Below are 21,072 nucleotides of genomic sequence, written 5' to 3' on the forward strand. Positions count from 1 at the left end.
GGATGTAGTAGGTTTCCCTTAGGAGATTGTAAAAACAGCTGTTTCCAGGCAGAAGAAGCTCTTATTTTGAAGCCATCTTTAGTTTGAAGGGTCTTCTGAAGTGAGAAACAGCTGGCGATCTCTTCGGGAAGCCTCGCCACCCTCGTACCCACCCTAGTCCACTGCTTGGGACTGTCTTGTCCCTTGCAACCCTTGTCCCCACCCTAGTCCCTTGCTTGGGACTGCCTCTTCCCTTGCAACCCTCGTCCCCACCCTAGTGCCTTGCTTGGGACTGCCTCTTCCCCCGCCACGCTCGTCCCCACCTTAGTGCCTTAATTGTGACTGCCTCATCTCCCGCCACCCTCGTCCCCACCCTAGTCCCTTGCTTGGGACTGCCTCATCTCCCGCCACCCTCGTCCCCACCCTAGTCCACTGCTTGGGACTGTCTTGTCCCTTGCAACCCTCGTCCCCACCCTAGTCCCTTGCTTGGGACTGCCTCTTCCCCCGCCACGCTCGTCCCCACCCTAGTCCCTTGCTTGGGACTGCCTCATCCCCCGCCACCCTCGTTCCGACCTTAGTGCCTTAATTGGGACTGCCTCATCTCCCGCCACCCTCGTCCCCACCCTAGACCCTTGCTTGGGACTGCCTCATCTCCCGCCACCCTCGTCCCCACCCTAGACCCTTGCTTGGGACTGCCTCATCCCCCGCCACCCTCGTTCCCACCTTAGTGCCTTAATTGGGACTGCCTCATCTCCCGCCACCCTCTCCCCACCCTAGACCCTTGCTTGGGACTGCCTCATCCCCCGCCACCCTCGTTCCCACCTTAGTGCCTTAATTGGGACTGCCTCATCTCCCGCCACCCTCGTCCCCACCCTAGACCCTTGCTTGGGACTGCCTCATCTCCCGCCACCCTCGTCCCCACCCTAGACCCTTGCTTGGGACTGCCTCATCTCCCGCCACCCTCGTCACAACCCTAGACCCTTGCTTGGGACTGCCTCATCCCCCGCCACCCTCGTTCCCACCTTAGTGCCTTAATTGGGACTGCCTCATCTCCCGCCACCCTCGTCCCCACCCTAGACCCTTGCTTGGGACTGCCTCATCCCCCGCCACCCTCGTTCCCACCTTAGTGCCTTAATTGGGACTGCCTCATCTCCCGCCACCCTCGTCCCCACCCTAGACCCTTGCTTGGGACTGCCTCATCTCCCGCCACCCTCGTCCCCACCCTAGACCCTTGCTTGGGACTGCCTCATCTCCCGCCACCCTCGTCACAACCCTAGACCCTCGCTTGGGACTGCCTTGTCCCTCACCGCCCTGTGGTAATAGACGCATCACAACAAATCTGGGTTTTAAAGATCCTTTAAAGATTGGTAGTGGGTCACATACTTCTCTAACAGTAACCTTTGTTTGATGCATATTTTCATTTGAAGGACACACACAAGTGTTAGATCATGGACACCATAATTGAATGGGTATCAGAATAAACTTTATTGGTCAAGTGAGTTGACAAACACAAGAAAGTTGACTTGAAACTTGGAACATATAGCTAGCCTGTTTTGTAAGATAAATATATATATATATATATATATATATATATATATATATATATATATATATATATATATATATATATATATATATATATATATATATATGTCTGCATAGCCATACATGTGACAATGATATAAGTATGTTATTGCACAATGTATATATTACACTGTAAATACGGTTTCGACCTTCGTGCTCGGGACCTCCACAAGAATCTGCAACGATAAATTGAGGGGCTTGCCAGAAGATTAAGGAATAAGTGGAAAATAAAGATTTCCGCTACACAATATTTAGACTTATTTAATCTTTTTATTGTAAATCTTGATATTTTATTTTGTGAGGTCTGTAAAAGGTATTCAAATTGAATCGGTCTTTGATTGACTGGTCACAATTGGTGATTGGGTTGCAAGTAGACATTGCTTTTGTTTTAAAGGGACAACTATTGGGAACCACTGCTGTAATATATAATATAGTAAGATGATTTGTCCCTATAGTAATCATATCAGAAGCGGCCCAGAGTGGGTTTTTATTTTGTAAAATTTTGCAACAAAAGCATTTATTATAGAAACTTTGAATTCCTTATATCAACACAGTTTGCTCATATATGTTTATAATTATGCTGACTTTTAAAGGAATTGCAATATCCCTGGGGATTTGTGTGCCAATAAATACAATCAATAAATGAAAGCTTTTTAAGATATTCTAATGAGGGTGTTGCACTGTTCATTGTGACTGGAAAACGTTAGAGGGCAGCAGCGCGCCCTCATCGCTCAGTTTAGGTGAGTGGAGCCCCCAAAGCCCACGGGTGAAATGTGATGCTTTGCGCATCAAAACCATCCGCGTCTCTCCGTGATCGCGTCACCAGTGTCCGGGGTACCAGAGTGAAAACACGCGTTCCGGTTTCCCCCGTCACATTAAAACCCTCTCTGTCCTCCCAAGTCTTGTATAAGACCGGCAGCGATGCTTTTATTTTTACTAAAACCTTGTACATCCGGTCTTGTCCCGGTTACCCCTTATTAACTTGACACAAGTGACCGCATTTATCTCCACGACAGGGAGCCTGCGAGCAACAACTTTCTCAGATTGACACAGAATGGAGAGAAGCTGACGCACCGTTATTTACCGGACCGTTAACTTTCCTGCTCCAGCTTTCCTCATGCCATCACAGCTTTCACGCTGCGTTAGACCAGGAGAATACAACTGCGAGATAGTTTTGTAACAGTTTGAGCACTGAAGAGCTGACAATTTATCCTAATAGTTTTTTCTTCCCCTCTTCTTTTTGGAAGCTTGTACCGCGTTATTACGCATGACGCGCAAAGAGATGGCTACTCTTTGGAGACACACAAGAGGACTACAACATGTTTTCTGTGCTTATCTCTCTATTTCAGTGGTCTATTCTTACAATATAGACTTAGAACATCCTTTGGTGTTTCGCGGACCAAATTCTAGTTTTTTTGGCTATTCTGTGCTGGAGCATTATCATGACAACACACGCTGGTGAGTCCCATGTTTGACTGGAAACGCTCTAATTTTATTTCAATGATGCAAGGAGTTTGTACTTTTGAAGCAAATGTCCGAGGGTCTCCAGAGCTCAGGCTGCAGCCACATCCAATGCATACAAAACAATAATGCCTAATATTCTCTTAATGAAACGCCATTTCTGTTTGTACTGTAACTTGTGCTTGCAAAAAGATTTGTTCTTTTATTTCCAGGTTTTAGTGTTATTTTTGTTAAAGACACTGTAAGGTGTTTGTCCTATCCTCTATCCTCTCCTCATTTCTGCAGGGTAATAGTCGGGGCTCCAAAGGCAAACTCAACCTACAGTAGCTCTGTGCACTCTCCTGGAGCTGTATATAAGTGTCGAGTTCACAGCAACCCAGAGCGCCGCTGCACAGAGATGGATCTGGGAAGAGGTCAGTCCCCACGGCCTGCAGCATAAACACAAGCGCATTGACAAACAACACACTACTCTACTGCAGCCTCAGGGCAACATATGTGCCCACAAACAACAGAAAGGTTCACTATCTGGTACAGTCCACACGCAAGTTGCGCTTTCCTGCAGCTTTTTCCTCTCTTTGCCTCAACTCCCCCACGCATCTGTTTTGTTTTATCAGAATAATGCAGCCTTATACTACTCTTAACAGGGCGACATTTGTTCTTCCAGTTTTGAACTTGCTTTATGGAGACATCCTAAAGACTAGAGGGTTCTGTGTGCATAGGTCCATAAATAATTTTGATAAATATGATTTATGCTTTTGCTAATATTTTCCAAGTACGTGAGCCAAAAAGTTCAGCTTCAACACACACACACACACACACACACACACACACACACACAGCCTCGGCTCCGTTCTTGTGGTCATGAAAGCCGGGGTGCAGGCGTAGCTTTAATATGAACTCTGTGCTCAGTCAGTGTGTCACCAAATAAACCTACACTATCACAGTGAGCGTGTGCTGCTCGGTGCTCAGTGAGCCACATGGACCAGAGGAGCTGAACTCTGACGGGCCTCTGGGAACACACAACACACACACTGACACACTACATGCTACACAGCTGCATGCCATTGTGCTGAATCAGTTGTCTGCAGGAAGAAAGAGAATACACTTGAGGAAGGGAAATAGTAAATCTATTGCACTGAAGAGTGTGATTTACTGTTTTGTTCATCTAACTATGCACATTCATGTAAATAGCATTACAAAGCAGTATGCAACGTACAGTCAGTTATTAGGTTTTTATTTATTTTTATGTGCACTTTTGAAATTGTGATGATGTTATTAACCAAACAATTCATCCAACTCTATTATTCAAAAATGTGTATTCATGTTGTTTGTTAAATATAAACAATGAGCCTATATATTGTTTAAAACCCAAATATCAATATTGATATCGGCCTCAAAATCCAGTGTCTTTGGGCTCGACTAAATATCATAATCAATTTTTTTCTTTGGGTAAAATTGCCTTGAAGTCATATCAGCTGTACAAACTATCTAGTATTTCAAAGTGGGTAAACATCCCACACACATTAAGCAGAAATGAAGAGCTGAAGAGGGCTCTTTGAAAGACATCCTCCGTCCCGGTGACTCAACGTCTGCAGAAACTGCTCTCATTGTCTTTCAGGGAACAAGCCGAGAGAGTCGTGTGGCAAGACGTGCCAGGGAGACAGGGATGACGAGTGGATGGGGGTCAGCCTGGCCCGCCAGGACCGAGCCAATGGCAACATTTTGGTGAGTTCAGGGACCCAACGCCGCGCACACCTCAACAAATTGTATAATGCGAACCATGTACACTCGTAAAAGCAGACCATTTTAGACCGACATTATTGTTGCTAATGTCTTAACATGAACCACACTGTTGAACCACAGCTGGTCTCAACATTACATAAAAGGGCCGTTCCTTCCATTCTGTGTTACATGCTCACAAGCTTTGACTTGCATAAGTCAAAAAATGAACTTCGATTTCCCTTGCATACCCGAAGCTGGAGGAACAGCTGAAGTCAGACAGATTTGGAAACTGCTGAGCGGTTACATAATACTGTGAAACATCTACCTCGTGTTAGGAGCTGGAAGAGTCAGTGGAACCGGGTTTGTCAAAAGTGGAATGTTGTTTATAAAGAATGAGAGAGGGATTTAGAGAAACCAGAAGACTAACTAGTGGTGCTAATCCCAGGGGTGCTTGGCTGGGTATTTGCACAGAGATCATAGGGCAGCTGGTAGAGTTTGTTTAGGCTTCAGCCCCTCTGCGGTGGTCCCGTCCAAGGGCAGCCTTTCATTAAACGTTAACCCCCAGTCCCCTGCGCCGGGTAGCGAGGGAACCAGCAGCCTTCCTGGACACTTTGAAGGCGACTGGTGGGCAGGTCAGCTCTTGAAACACTCAAGACAGGTGTGTGTTTGAATACCTGTGGTTGATTGACCTCCGCCTACAGGAGCCAAACAAATCACAATAATTCCTTCCCCCATACAGACGGTTTGGCCTTTTAAACCTCTATTGCTTTCAATATGTGTGTGTTTGGTCCATTTGTTATACCTCAGTGGAAAGTATTGGCATGCTTTTCAAACCATGACCCAAAACTTGAAGAGTTCTTGGAGTTGTCAGTCTTTGGAACTTGAGCATAGAATAATAAGATGCTTGTAGCTGCACAGTCTTTGGCCGTCCAGACGGGAATATGATAAAAGAAAGGTGGTGACTTTCTGCCACGTGTTGCTGTGTTGCTTTAAAAAAAAAACTCATCTGAATGGACTCAGGGTTCCTGTGCAACAAGAGGGAAATGGCTGCTTGGCAGATGTGTACAGTGGTGATTTCATTGGCGCTTTCAGTGAAGGCCTTGTTTCTGACCAGCGAGCCCTTCAAGTGAACTGGAACATGATAACAGAACAGACTTCCAACCGGAAAAGCCTTCTTCGCTCCTTCCACATTACAGTTGCTGCAAGAGCTCCTTTTGTTGTGTTGATATCAGCTTATTGATCTTTTAAAAAAAATAATCTTCTCAACGCCGCTTCTTGCTTCCAGACAGTCATCTGACGCTCTTGTAGTCATTTAGATTGGCTGTGCGTGCGTGCGTGCGTGCGTGGGGGGGGGTTAAACACGGCGAGGGGAAATGAAGTGAACTTTGTCTGCACAGAGGCGTCCAGATCTGTCCCCAGAGCCACAGGAGCTCCACCACCGTCCCCCCAGGATACTAAATTATTACCACATTTACGCATTTATGTGTGCTGATTTGGGCCAGAGTTTGAAATCGAGTCTATATTATTCTGTTTGCTTATCGATCTGTGGAATGTTTTATTTTGAATTACACAGTGTCAAAATATTGTTTTGAGAGTTACTCACTGTCAGTTGTAGAAATGAACCCCCACGATTCAGCAACAGCATAATAAAGTGGGAGTTTGTTCTATGGCTTTTGATCCGATGTCTAAACTTTTGGCTTCTCCAGCTGCCCGTAAGGCCCGGAGGAGCTGTTTTTTAAATTAAAACTTTTAAAAGACAAATGTTGAGGCGAATATTTTCTTGCTGCGTGTTAAATGATGCTTACGAAACCCAGATCTCACGCTGCTGCAGATCGTTATGGTCAGAGTTATGGATGACCTTTACTACCCCCTCTTATTGACGATCATTTGACAGCCGCAGAGACAAACTGACTCCAGCCCGACGAGGAAGGGGTTTCAATAACCAGCGTGGTGGAAGGAACGCCTGCATGCAGCCTGAAAGTCTTTTACGTTTACGGCATGAACATGTGTCTGAGTTTGCACTCCGTTGCTGCTTTTCTCTCGCAGGCCTGTGCTCACCGCTGGAAAAACATCTACTACGACTCAGAGCATATTCTTCCACACGGGTACTGCTCCATCATTCCTCCCACTCTCCAGGGCAGGACGAAGCCGCTCATCCCTTGTTATGAAGGTACAGTACAGGCACACATTTAAACCCATATCAGCCTCTCACATTAGGCCGACACAGACACTGGGAAAGTTAAAGTGCGCTCCTGAATGAAGGCTTACTCCAGTGGCTCCCAACCCCCTTCGCCTCCTAATTCCTTCAAATTAAGCAAAGACCCAGGTTATGGCCTCAGTGTGGACATTTAAAGTGTAATCTTCCGTCTCACATACATTTTTTTAAAACCTGGATAACAAAAGAAATTATAAATTGGTCTGTTTATCCTTTTCTGTGGTTACAATTTATGGACATGTGTTCTTTGTAGCCAGCACCATCTGCCTCTGACCTCTGATTGGTGTTCTGGCAGAGACGTCTAGTAGCAGCAAAGCCTTGAAGTGTGATCCGTCTCCACAACAGGAGCCAGATTCTCCTATTGTGGGATTTGTTGAGCCGAATATATGAGCATTTGTCAGGTGGAGATGGAGAGTTTGTAATCCCTGTGCACCTTTTTGTAAAAGAGAACCATTTTCTGAAAGGTGTAATTCTGCACAGATTTAGGCTTTTCTAGAAACCAGGTGTTTTTAAGGAAAGATTTATTTGCAAGATAGAGATTACATTTTGTTATGATTGTAGTAAATCCAATCCATTTGTGCTAACGGTTATTTTCTTTACGCACCGTCTACAACACTAAAAATCAAGTTCCATTTAAAAATGAATGTACTGTATAAGCTGACTCATGCAAATGTGATCTTCATATGTTTTGATATGTGACTCAGAGCTCTTTTTCAAAGCCTGTTTTACACCTCAATTGTGCTCCCTGGTCAGGATTTCACTTCCTTCTGTGTCAGTCGTGGAGAAGCCAGACACACTGTACATGGGACCATATTGATAGTGCATTTTGCACATATCCAAGCTCAATATTTGTGTAACCTTCCAAGTAAGAGGTCTTCTTATTGAATGTGGGGTTGCATCCCTTCTCCCCGTCTGTGTTCTGGCCCCAGACTCCTCGCGGAGAGGACTGGGACTTTGACTAGCTCCATATGGAATGCAGGAAAAACTCCAGCAAATGCTGGCTCAAGCACACAGTGAAATAATTTGTGGGTTGTTTTTTTCTTACAGACTATAAGCAGAAGTATGGGGAAGAGCACGGCTCGTGCCAAGCCGGGATAGCGGGAGTTTTTACGGAGGTCAGTAACGGTTCTTGTTCATCTTCTTTCTGTTCGTCGCTGGTGGTCTTCCAATCTCTGTCATCTGCACAATCGTGGCATTTCATCAGTCAGTTCACTGTTTGGTAAACTGAGCACGTCTTCACATGCAATACCAATTGCCATTCTTTGCATTTTAATATTAAGTGCTAATAGAAACTATTATTTATCTTAAACTGTCTCTCATTTTCGTCGTTGACTTTGATAGTTAGCAGATACATTAAATATAGATGACTGAGAGGCAAGTTGTTTTAGATGTCAAATGATGTGGAATATTCTTCAGTCAGATATACATGAGTATTTGTATCAAAGCAGCCAGCACTCTGCTGACTAACTGCTGATATCTCTTAGCTTATGTTTCCATAGGAAACTACAGCACCTCTTGTGGTTCCACAAGATAAAATGTTTAAGAAAATACAATTTTCCTTTACTCGATAGCATAGATGCATGAGAACATATGACATCATCCTTGGTTGAACAATACATTTTTGTATCTTACAAATGCCTTTTTTTCTGTAAGCCGCTTAGAAAGGTGAAGCTGGTGGTGAGATAAAGGACAAATATATTTAACTTGAAATGCATTTGAGGAAAACAAATATATTGACAGGAAAACATTTGTAAATGAGGAATACATTGCAATTTTTTATTTGACCAGTTTAGCCATTTTTGTTTTCTCGACGCTAGCAATGTAAGTATTTCCTGATGTGGTCCGTGAGCTGCATGTTCTGCAAAGGACCGTTTCAAGTCTCGAATTACAGTAACGCTCAATTTGGCACATACACTTAAGTCCAGTGGACTGTAAGGGACTTACAAATGTGTCTTGGAAGCACAGATGTGCCCTCAGGGTGAAACCATTCTTATTGGTGAGAAAGAGTCTAAAGAAAGTCTTAAGTGATTTGAGTTCTTCTTTTTACCTTTCCTAAATAACATTGTTTCAGCTTTCTAGTTGGACTCTACCAGAGCCGCAAAAAACAGAAAAGTATTGGTTGAAACTTTTATTAATCGTTGAGAATTGAACAAACATTCTGTGGTTTGTTAATTTGAGGACTTGTTGCCTTTCTTGATTGTAAATATATCATTGCAAACTGAATATCTTCAGCCTGAGCGGTGTGAAACTGTGTTTGCTGTTTTCTGACGTGTAATCGACCAAAATGGTTTTCCTGTCACGGATACTGACATCATTTCACATGATCTGCCTGCTAATCTTACTTCGACTTGTGTGTTTCAAGAGCCTCTGAAAAGGTTGTTCACGGCAGTTATGAACACTTAAAGCAGTGTACGACATCATGTTTTAGGAATTTGTTTCATTATTGAGTAAACCCAGATAAAAAAACACAATATATAAGCTGGAAAAAAGCGCTTATATGCAATATTGATTTATTGTGTGTGTGTGAGTGTGTGTAAGTTTCTTTTTGTCAGCATCATGTGAAAGCTTTAAATAACACTTGAGTGAAACCTTGTGGCTTCAAAAAGAACATTGTATAAAATTGGATTATACAATAAAGCTACTGTTTGAAAACCAAAAAGAAATTCAACAAAACCACTTCTTTTTTTTCACAGACCGACGACGTCAGTGTTGATCTGTTAAATCATATGAACAACCCAACTTTAGAGAATGTCAGGAATTTAAAGAAAAGACGTCCAACTGTTAACCTTATCCTTGTCTGAACCATGGCGCCCAGATGTTTGAGAGCACAGCACAGGGGACATTCACCTCTGAGTGAGGTCCTTACCGTGCCGTTAAGTTTGTTTGAGTCGTCAGGCGACTACACACATCCTCCGAGACGGACGGCACACTGTCAGGTTTCAAAATCAGGACTCCGAGAGCAATGGCTCCACTTTTAGGGCAGCTGAAACAGAGCCGGGGTCTTAATGGTCGTGCTCTGGTCCCTTTAATATCTGTTGAGCGTCACAACAAAAGAGCTGTGAACAACTCATTTTACAGCTGTCAATTTTGCCTGGACTCCTCATTCCTCATCACATCAAAGGAGGCCCCTTCTGCTGGCATGCCATCTGGCTGTGTGGTTGAGAGCAGATAACACAAACCAGTCTGTGGCCACTGGTTAACCAGACGCTCTGCAGAAGAGGGTAAATCCCAATGAATGTGATTTTCATTTCCAGGAGCTGGTGGTGATGGGCGCACCGGGGTCATACTACTGGACTGGGACGATCAAGGTGTACAACCTGACTTCTGACTCTTTCTACAGCCCCAACAAAGAAGACGTTGACTCTCACAGATACAGCTACCTTGGTAAGAGCTTGCTAATGAGGATGATTGTGTTGAATGTTCAAAATACACAAGTAATAATGTGTAACTGATCACTGTTTCCAGGCTATGCCGTGACTGCTGGACACTTCTCCTCTCCTAATGTAATAGACATCGCTGCAGGGGCGCCACAGCACAGCGGCAGTGGAAAAGTAGGGACTTCTTCTTCTGCCTTATTTCCAGCTGTTGAGTTGAAGTCGTCTCGTGTTGCTTGCTACACTGATTTGATTTTCTCCCACACAGGTTTACATTTTCAAAATCGACGGTGTGTCTTTGGTGAAGAGCTTTCAAGCCTCGGGGAGAATGGTATGAGCTCGGATGCAGTATTCTTCCAGTGGTCTCTGGCAGTCCTGTTTCTAATCATTAAAATAAATATTGTGCATTGAGGTTATTCTACTATTCAACCATATTTTGATTGAACCTACTCTGCCTCAGGGATCGTTTAGATTCTTGTGATCAACCAGCTACTCTGATTGCTTTGTTGTCAGAACTACACTGTTTATGTTGGCCCGAAGTGTTTAGAGAGCAACAGCGATTTAAAGAAGGAACATGCTTGCCAGAAAGCAAAGCCAGGGAGGTAGCTAATGCTTTCGATGCAGAGTAAATAAAAGGATGTCAGGGTATAGATATAAAAGGGAGGTGGATCCAGTCAAAGTGTGAATCGTATGTCAATGGTATGAACTGAAGAAGAAGTGTCTGTGATCTGACCCATTGCTCTGTGGCTCGGCTTGGTTCCAGATGGGCTCTTACTTTGGCTCCTCATTGTGTGCAGTTGATCTGAACCAGGACGGCTTGTCGGACCTGCTGGTGGGGGCACCCATGCACAGCCAGCTCCGGGATGAGGGCCAGGTGTCTGTGTACCTCAGCAAGGGCAATGTGAGTGGGATCCGTGGTTCACGAGGAAAATGAGACCAGAACTTGATGATTTATTTTACTCCAGTGTGTCCCGTGCTCTCGGATATTTCTATCCTCGTATTATTGTCTGTAGTGTACATTTTTAGATTTGCTCATGTTTGATTTCTTCCTGAGCATGTATGTTATCATGGAATGAGAAGAAGAAAAAAACAGTAGATCATTGCGAGATAATTGAACCCACCAAGACTAGAACGTATGTGTGTACATTTTGTATTCATGACTTATTGAGAGGAAGTTGACTGTGTGGTTGTTAAATTGCTTTGGATAAAAGCCAACTAGCTGCAGTCGTGGCCAAAGTCTTTTATCGGACAGCTGCAGACATTTCACTGCAGCTGTATATTGGACATTTCTTTTTTCTGCTGCCAGCGCACCATCAACTGTTATCTGGCCTGCTTCTGTTTTCAGGGGGTGATGGAGGAAGAAGGTGTTTTGAGTGGTGACAATGCTTTCAATGCACACTTTGGAGAATGCATTTCCGCAATTGGAGACATAGATGATGATGGATATCAAGGTCAGTACAGTAATAACTAAGTTGTAGAAACTGCATGCATGCATTCATAAAGACACTTTTATAAAACAGTGTCCATCTACGTGCTATTTTTACCTATCAGAGATGTAAATAGTAATTAAATAAAATAACCTGAGAAGTTTATCTGAAAGGCATTTGAAACCTCACAATTAGGCACTAGTATCCGTTAAGGGGTTACAAGACAAAAAAGGTTGGGAACAACTAACATATTAGGACCGCACATGTTTTAGTCCATTAAACATAAATCACTTGTGCTGTACAGTTGTCCCGACCATTTTTACAACCATGCCACAACTTCTTAATTTGTTTTTAGTTTAGTTCACTATGATGTGAAACTTGCAGCAGCTCACAGTAAAACCTGCTTGACATAGTATCCGTTTGTTATATTGTTATTGTTGAAGGTCAATTGTTTTTGTTTATCGTGATACATTAAAAGAAGAGTCTTTTCAAAATGGTCCTTATGAACCAGCTTCTGCAATGCAAACCAAAACAATGTCTCAGATGTCCTTAAATGTACCAAAAAGGAGGTCTTTAATTTCAAAATGACTGGTATTGTCCTTCATCCACTTAACTATCTCTGGGCATGTAAACCATTTGCAACACTGGAGCCACTGGTGAGCGGTCATAACCCAGGTGGGGGTCTTGTAATGGTCCACAAGAAGTCAATGATCTAAAATGCACGCAATGGCAAACACTTTTCAATCGCATTTATTACTATTAGTGTGACATTTTGCTTTAGTCATGAAATAAAACTATTTCTTCTGTCATAAGTAATAAAGTCACACAGTTCATGTTCCCGACATCAGCCCACAAGCAATCGTTGGCTGAGAGTCTCAGTAGGTGCAACAAAACCCGTCATTTTCTCAGACATTTTGTTTTTATTACCCTGCGGCGAGGGGGCTCTTTAGAAAATATTGCCCACTCAATGTCATCCAGATGCAAACCAAATTATCCAAACACAGACATACATTTACACTGTCTGTTTTCCTGGCACTCGCATTGGCTCGGCTTTGAGGGCTCAAATTGGCGTTCATCTCACACTCGAGGCCGGAGCTGCTGACTGGATTCATCTCTGTGCAAGATACGCCTCGAGGCTTGCAGCCTGGCACAAAGTGTGTGTGTGTGTGCGTGTGCGCGTGTGCGTGTGCGCGTGTGCGTGTGCGCGTGCAGGGAAAGATGGCAGCTGGGATGCATAACTCATCCTGTAAGTCTTCGCTGTTGGAGTGACGAAAGAACCAGACTTACTCGACCGACTGACAATCTATTATTTACAACCAAACTGCTACTATTTAATTTTAAAAAGGAAATCAGAATACACATTTGGTTCTACAAAAAACAAACAAAAAAAAACTCTAATTTAATTCTATCTCTAACATAATGAGTTAATATTTGTGTGATATTTACAAAAAAAGTGTGCCATTCGTGCCATTCGTTTAGCATTTCTCCTTTGGTATGCTGCACCACATGTCCTGGAGGTGTTTGTGTTTATAAAAAGAACGTTTATATATGGAGTTTCTGTGCAAATGGGATAAGGAGACATTGTTTCAGTGCTCTTGCCAGCACTTTATAGCCTTGTTTCCACTCTCTCAGTGGTCACACAAGTCTTTATGGCCACTCACAACACGTAATGGTCTATTAAGACTCTTACTGTAACAGCTTGTTTCCCAGGGTTAATGAAAGCTCTCACACACACACACACACACACACACACACACACACACACACACACACACAGTCATTTACATAAACATAAACACTTTTGTCCTATATTTATCTCTTAAGATGTAGCCATAGGAGCCCCGAAAGAGGATGACTATGGAGGAGCCGTTTATATCTACCATGGGGACGCCAAAGGAATCATCAGCAAATACTCAATGGTAAGAACTCCTCCTCGTGTCACACAACACACCAATATCTTGGAGATTTATTTTAGAACTAAGCGAAGGATTACATTGTGATTCTCGTTCCCTTCATCTCTAGTTGTAGTAGTTCCACTCTAGGTTCACCTGCACATGTTACATTTTGATGAAACCCATGCGTTCACCTTGTGTATCGAGCTGTCCAAATAACTGATAAAGTTGCAGGTGGTGATGTTGCCTCAGGAGTCCTTCTTTAGCTTCTTTTTTTCGAGTGTCTACAAAGTATTTACTTTTTATAAATCACCGTTTTTTCCAGCTGAGCTTTATGCTAAGCTAACATAAAGACTGAGGCAAACAGCTTCTGGCCAAAGCTAAATTAATCCACCTGACAGCATCCCCAGAGCTCACTAATTAACACAATGTATCTTGTTTGCAAAAACTTGGGTAAAAAGGATGAGTTGCAGTCTGGCAATCAGCTGGAAAAAAAAAACACAGAGCAAAAAAAAAAAAAAAAAATCCTGCAACGTTCTCTTTTTTCCATGTTGGCTCACATGTAACACATGACTTGAGAGCTGGTATCATCTGTTACAGAAACTGTCTGGGCGCAGTGTAAACCCCGGTCTGCAGATGTTTGGCCAGTCAATCTCTGGCAATGTAGACATGGATGGCAATGGATACGCAGGTAAGAATAGATAAAGGCTTAACCACATTAGGAAGATGAACACATCAAGTAGGAAAGGATGACATTATGAAATGTTTGTTTTTTTTAGCCCTGGTTTTTGACTCTCGTGCTGATTATGCAAAGCAGTGCACTGACTCATGATAGAGGCATTATTCCACAGCTGACGTCCAGACTTAGCCAGCATGACAGTTAAAGACCTCTTTGCATTGTTTGGGATTTGCAGGTGGGATGAGTGCTGTCAGCAGATGTTGCAAATAACCTCTTTATGGCTTTCCAAGTCAACCATGTTTATGTTTGTGTTCCAGATGTCACTATTGGGGCTTTCATGTCAGATAGTGTGGTCATGCTGAGGTGAGTTCCGTGACACTGCACTATTCCATTCTCCTTCTGAGTGGTATTAACGTCCAGCCTTTCCCACACTGTGTTCTTGTGTCGGTCAATGTGGTGGTAGAACTCGGCCTGTCATTACGGTGGATATCTCCATCTTCCTGCCCGTCTCCATCAACATCTCTGTGCCGCAGTGCCACGAGGGCCTCCAGAACATAAACTGCTTCAATGTCACCGTCTGCATGCGCTTCAGGGGAAGACAGCTGCCTGGACAGATAGGTGAGGACAAATCCTGACAAGAGAAACCTAAAAAAAAGTTGTCAGTCCACAATGAAAAGGACACTGAACTACCCATGACTGTGTATTACTTACGCAGTCCCCACTGGAACAAAAAGATTTCTACATTGCCGAGTAAGCAAGCTAAGTAGCTAATAGCTATGAAATTCAAACAAAGTTCATCTACCACAGAGTTACAGAATACTGGAATCGTAGTTTAGTTTTTGTAGCTTAAAAGAATAGTTAAATATACTGGAACATTTTCTTATTACTTCATTTTTTTAATGAATCTACAAAAGCCATAATTCTCAGTAGTCATGTGTCACTCACTGGTGTTGATCATAAAGAGTATATTTGAGTCACTATATGTTAGTGTTGTGAGGAAGTGCAATTCCTACTCCTTGAACTTATGGTGGTCATTTAAATTTGGAAAATGTGTAAACATGCTCATGCTGAGTAATTCTGCCCATGCTTGGAGACAGTCGGTGTGGTTGGCCTTTGACCTGTCAGTTTGGCCAATGGTCCACCCCTCATCCTTTCTTAACGGGCTATTGGGTGCGGTGCCTGTCGAGTGCTGAGGTGTAGTCCTGTTCCAGGGTTTGGGTGTGGCCATTCACAAACCCCCAGGGGAGCAGGAGCCCTGACGTTAAATAATAACTGCGTCCTGCAGGAAAAAGGCCTCTCTGTTTAGCCGTCTGGCAAACGTCATGGAAAGTGTAGCACTCTGTGTTTGGTGAGTCCCTTAATGAAACCTTCCCTTGCCTCCTCTAGAGTGAGCTCATGGCGTTCCTCTGTTGGATGGAGTAAACAGTAGGCTTTGGTCCGACGAGGGTGTGTTTGCCACCCTACTCTCAGTGTTTTACCAGAGTGACACCCTCTTAAAGCAATTATCCAGACTGAGGCTGATTCATTCAGAGGAATGGATTTTAAATGGCCCATATATGGTCTTTTCGGAAATGTCAGGGTTATGATTTCTCAATTCAAAAACTTCAAGACTTTAAGTTGTTGTGTGTCTCATTGTCACTAGGACCCGGGCTGGAACCAGCAGAAATGTTGGTGTTGAATGTTTTCTTTCACAGTAATGCTGGTTCGGCCCCACCAGCTGGAAAAATGGCATCCTGTTTTTGTTAATAGTTGTTATCTGTTAAATATTGGCACATAAATCTCTTTTTTTATGTAAATGCAGTTTTAGCTAACATGAATAAATCGGTTACCGGATTGTGGATGAATGATAAATTATCTGTCTAGTCTCAAGATGAAATTGAAATTCATTGTTCCTAGCCATTGCTTTTCATTCAGTTTTCATCATAGTAGCAAACCTGGAGGCAAATCTACTGAAAATAGCTCTGTTTTCATTACACACCATGGCACAAAAGGTTATTGTTAACTTAACGTAATATCAGATGATTTGACCAAGAAATATCAAACATGTTTCCATCTTCTCTCTGTTAATGCAATGAGTGATCATTTATTTCTCCCCCTGTTTTGATGGCAGTTACCAGAAAGCCAAACCCTGCATATTTGACGTGTTTCTCAAGATCTTTTTTGCTCAAAGAACCATCGCTGTCAGTTGATGTGTTGTGTCACAGTGCTGCCGCCTCTTCACAGAGTTGCTGTACAACCTGACAGCTGACGTGGATAAGCGACAGAAGAGCCAGCCTTCCCGGGTCTATTTCACTCAAAGCGGTTCTCAGATCAGCCAGATAAGCCAGCAGATCAGCTTGGACTTCAACAGAGAGGAGTGCCAGCGCTACACTGCCTACGTTAAGGTAAGGTTGGATTGTCTGGTCTTAGCGCTGGCTGTGTTTGTGTGGCTCATGTCCTCAGCCCAACTCTCCGCTGCGTTCACACAACCGTGGGCATGCTAACCCTGCAATGTTGATGTGTGTTATGAGTTATTTGCTCATGTGGTCTGTTTTTCTTTCTTATCTGATTTTTGCGGCTTTTTGGTCAGAGCATTAACGTCTGTATGTTTCCAGTTAAAGTGTTTAGACAGATCCGAACAAGAGGAAAATTAAGATGTCAAGATTCTGTAAGGTCCATCACATTATCTCAGAGTGGTGTAGGATCAGCGGCTGCGGATCAGCAGGCATCTGCCGGCCAGCTCTTTGTGTCACCCTGCTGGGTCAGGTTAAAGGTAACAGGCAGGCTCTTGATGGTCCGGGAAACCATGCTGCTCAAGTGTGCATCTGCAGAAACTGACAGAAACAGGAAACAGAGTCTCCTTTGTCATCGCATAGTCCCTCTATTGTGTTCCTCTGTGATTTACCCGTGTAGCCTCAGAGAGGCTCCTCGTCCTGAGGGCACCATCCATGTTTCACCTCCTCTAATGTGGAGGCCCACTGCAGGCCTGTACATTTCACTTGCATTCTTAAGTGGGCTCTCCAAGCGCTTTCACCGTGGGAGGCTAAGCTGCCGACTGAGGGGGGCTGTCATTACTCTCTTCCTTCAACCCCTTCGGACTGTAATGAGAGTTTATCACACAGAGCAGATGCAGCATTAAGCTCACATTATTCATCACAACATGCACATCACAGTTATCACGGTTTATGCAGTGACGTCTGCCATGTGCTCATTTAGGCTCTTCAGTAAACCCGGATAGAAGAATCTAACATTTCAATTTTCACTTCTCTCCATCTAAGTTTCAACACACAGAGCATTACAAGTAGGGTAAGTAGGGTGTTGCTTCCCCAAGTAAATCGGACATTTCAACACTTCTTTGGGTGTGTGGGTGGGCGAGTAAATGATCACTCAGCCGAAGCTCGTAGCTGCCACGTATCTGTAGCATCTCTCTGGCTTTGAGATAGACATACTTATACTTTAAGTGCCATCCATCAGGCCAGATGTTACATGAGGGGCGAACGGTATTTTGCAGCTATCGGCCCTAATGTTGCTGGATCAAACAGTTTCTGTAAGATTGAAGCAAACAATATATAATACGTTTATTAGTGGCCTTTAAAGGTGCTGATAGGAGGATTGTTTTCCAGCATTTATGCTAAGCTAAGTTTACTATCTCCTGGCTCCAGCTTATTAAAGGATATAAGAATTGTCTAACTATTCCTTTCACACATATTTCCGCTGACAGATGAGCCATACAACATTACACCTTTCGTCTGTAGGAGTATTTGGATTGGCTTGACTGAGGTGTGAAGTGCAGCATGGTTGCTACTCTAGCTGTGCGGATTGTAATTTTTTCTAGATATGCATCCACAAACTCCACCTGCTCAGCAGCTAAAAGCAGAGGTGAGATTCCCAGAGTTACCATAAGCTATGAAACACCACACAGGACGCTAAGGGCGTGGTGCCCAAATTATCACTTCGCCAAACTGTTTACAGGCTGAATGTCCTTAGACATGTATGAAAGGGGGCAACGATTACGACCTAGCAAGAGAACCGTCTGCCATGAGTCCTCATCATGATAAAGTATGTGTTTTTACTGCAGAGAGAAGCTAAAGAATCACCATAATCAGAGGTGATCTGGCTCCGCTCTTAGATGAGTAAAGTCTGCTTGCCCAATCGCATCATTTATCTTCCTCATGTGTCTGCCCACATGAGCCAGTCCTCCCATTCCCCAGAAGAGGTATGCTAATGGTAACCAGCTGGTTCCCCGACTGCATCCTCAAGGGTGGGTTGTGCACCCCCGTCCCACCCTTTCCTCATCTAAAACACAGCATGGTGCTGGGCTGCTGTTGTGTCAACAGGAGCTGCGTGCTGGCGCTGCTGATGGAAAACCCTCATGTCAGAGTTGGTTGCTCAAGCCCCGATGCATGAGGGCCGGTGGAAGTGGGCCATGAGCTATTCTGAGCCACTCTTAGCCACGTTAGTAAATACGCTGACTATCTGTAGACCCCATTTGTTGACTTTATGTATTATATAAACACTTTAAATGGACCTCAGGTAACAGCTGATATTTATAAGGAACTGTTGGATTTGTTCTGATTCCTCTTCTGTATATGTGGCATTAGGACTGGAACAGACACACTCAATTTTCACCATCTGAAAGTACAAGTTCTTGACCGACCGCTCATTATTTCATGTCGTTTTGAGAACACAAGTTCATAGTTTGAGTTGTTCATAGAGCACAGCGTACAGAAGCTAATAGTTCAGTAATTCCTCCAAAAATTATCTCTTCTAGTTGATCATTTTGAACATGTTTTCATTGGCATGGGCTAACAGCACACCAGCCCTCCAGATGGTCTTTGTTTGGTTATTTTTAGCTAAATAAACTCTTTTTCCTTCAGTTGTACCTCACAACCTCAAAACAGTTCCTTGCAGTGATGACTGATGAATGATTTTAACAAGAGAGCCCTCGATTGTGCGGGAATTCTTCAGTTTAATGCGCTTCAGTTAGTCATGTTCTACAGTTGGCATGTTTCCCTTCTGGAGGATGGTCATGTCTCAAGTCTTGGTGAAAGAGCTTCACTTTGACCCCTCAGCAATTAAAGGACAGAAAACTGGAGCAGTTCACATTTTAATGAAAGAGGTAACTTCTTTTTACCTGACTTTTTATATGCATATAATGACATGCATTACTGTGTACTAATAATATTATGTAGGTTGAGTAGGAAATGGAGCACTCTATAGTAGTTGGAGAAATGGCAACTTGAAGAGTCACCAGGGAAGACATTTTACTCTTCAGAGTCTGCAGCCTCGCACTAAACACGACATACAGCTGAGGCAAATGGGAATGGCATTAGTTTTGCAGATATTTTCATAAACTAAACCATTAAAAGGTTAAAGGATCACCAAAGTTGATATACAACTCATCCTGATGTAGACATGAATGGCAACTCCATATATCATGGCAGTCCAGCCAATAGTCGCAGAGACGTTTTCCTCTGAACCAAAACAAATCATTAGGAATACGTCATATGGGAACCATAAATGTGTGTATACAATTTAAAGACAATTCATCCAAAATGTGTTTAATATATTTCAGTCAGGCCTGGAATGCTGGACATTGATATGGCCATCCACAGAACCACGCTGCCAGGATGGCTGACATAATGTTAAAATAAAAGTTCAGATCATGTTTTGCACTTTGTTTATGTATGTATATGTTGTCTGAAGGACACCAGTGTCTTTAGATTTAAAAGGCTCCTGGTGCAATGTGAACATTACATTGTGACATACGTCTTACTATAAACTGTAAAGCATTCAGTATTCATAGTGTCAAGTACTATTTGGTCGGAGGCTGTTATTGCTCACTTGGCTCTGGTTTATTGCTTGTCTTACAAACTCATTTAACTGTGTCTTTGCTAGATGTCCTGTACTTCTTCTCCGAGCTATACATCTCATGGCACGTTTACGTCTTTGGCTGTTTACCTATCGTCATGCACATGTTTTAAGTCCAGCAGTCCCATCACAGCGCTGTGCGTGTGAGCCTTGAAATCATGCCAAGAGCCATTTCCAATTGTGCTCATGAATGGTGTTGTGTAGCTCTGTGGAAGCATCGCAGTCTCCAAGGAGGAGCTAAAAAAGGCATTTAAAGCCCAGGCTGTGACAGTTGTCTGTTTAATTTAGCTTGTAAAGTATCCTGCTTACTTTCCCCTCCTCTTTCCTCTGGCCTACATCCCACCGAGCATGTGCCCTATATCTCATGTCCGCAATACAATTGCTCGGCACCACCAGAGTATTTAAAGGACCACCAAACTGTATTCTGTTGGCTGCTGCTGTTAGTGAAGCAACTGCAGGATGAACATCTATCTGTCAAAGCTAAATGCAGTAAGGCCCTCAAGTCTCCTATGACTGAATGGAAAAACTAGATACATGTTGGATTTGAACCATACAATGCAGGAGATTATCAGACTGGGTAGATGAGCGGATGGATGAGGTTTATGAAGTTACAGAATGAACCAGCTTGTCAGAATTATTACCTCTGCAAATGCAATTAAAAGGAGCTAATGTTTTAACCCGCCTGTGTGTCTGCTTGTTAGCATCATACAGTGCCTCATTCATATCTCATTTGGCTAAATGTAATGGACAGATCCATTGTTGACATGCAATATCTTGTTAGAAAACAAAGCCAAGAAGACAACAAACATACTATACTGCAGCTTTACAAGCTACATAATTTGTCAATGATTGTATTCTGTTGTGTCTTATCAGGTTAATTTATGTATAG

The 21,072-nt window shown here is 43.3% G+C and overlaps 1 protein-coding gene across 1 annotated transcript in view; it reads left to right on the forward strand.

Annotated features, from left to right (window-relative positions):
- Positions 1-2,583: 2,583 nt before the first annotated feature.
- The window catches only part of itga9 (integrin, alpha 9), a 44,437-nt gene continuing 25,948 nt past the window's right edge, over positions 2,584-21,072 (forward strand). The window contains exons 1-15 of the mRNA XM_034552424.1: positions 2,584-3,021; positions 3,310-3,437; positions 4,643-4,749; positions 6,793-6,916; positions 8,009-8,076; positions 10,216-10,345; positions 10,427-10,512; positions 10,604-10,666; positions 11,099-11,236; positions 11,681-11,786; positions 13,587-13,681; positions 14,255-14,345; positions 14,651-14,696; positions 14,797-14,951; positions 16,557-16,717. Of these exons, the coding sequence (XP_034408315.1) occupies positions 2,831-3,021; positions 3,310-3,437; positions 4,643-4,749; positions 6,793-6,916; positions 8,009-8,076; positions 10,216-10,345; positions 10,427-10,512; positions 10,604-10,666; positions 11,099-11,236; positions 11,681-11,786; positions 13,587-13,681; positions 14,255-14,345; positions 14,651-14,696; positions 14,797-14,951; positions 16,557-16,717 (1,689 nt within the window). The 5' untranslated portion in view covers positions 2,584-2,830. The remainder of the gene's footprint in view (positions 3,022-3,309; positions 3,438-4,642; positions 4,750-6,792; positions 6,917-8,008; positions 8,077-10,215; positions 10,346-10,426; positions 10,513-10,603; positions 10,667-11,098; positions 11,237-11,680; positions 11,787-13,586; positions 13,682-14,254; positions 14,346-14,650; positions 14,697-14,796; positions 14,952-16,556; positions 16,718-21,072) is intronic.

The sequence above is a fragment of the Cyclopterus lumpus genome, chromosome 15 (assembly GCF_009769545.1).
Source record: "Cyclopterus lumpus isolate fCycLum1 chromosome 15, fCycLum1.pri, whole genome shotgun sequence".
NCBI lineage: Eukaryota > Metazoa > Chordata > Actinopteri > Perciformes > Cyclopteridae > Cyclopterus > Cyclopterus lumpus.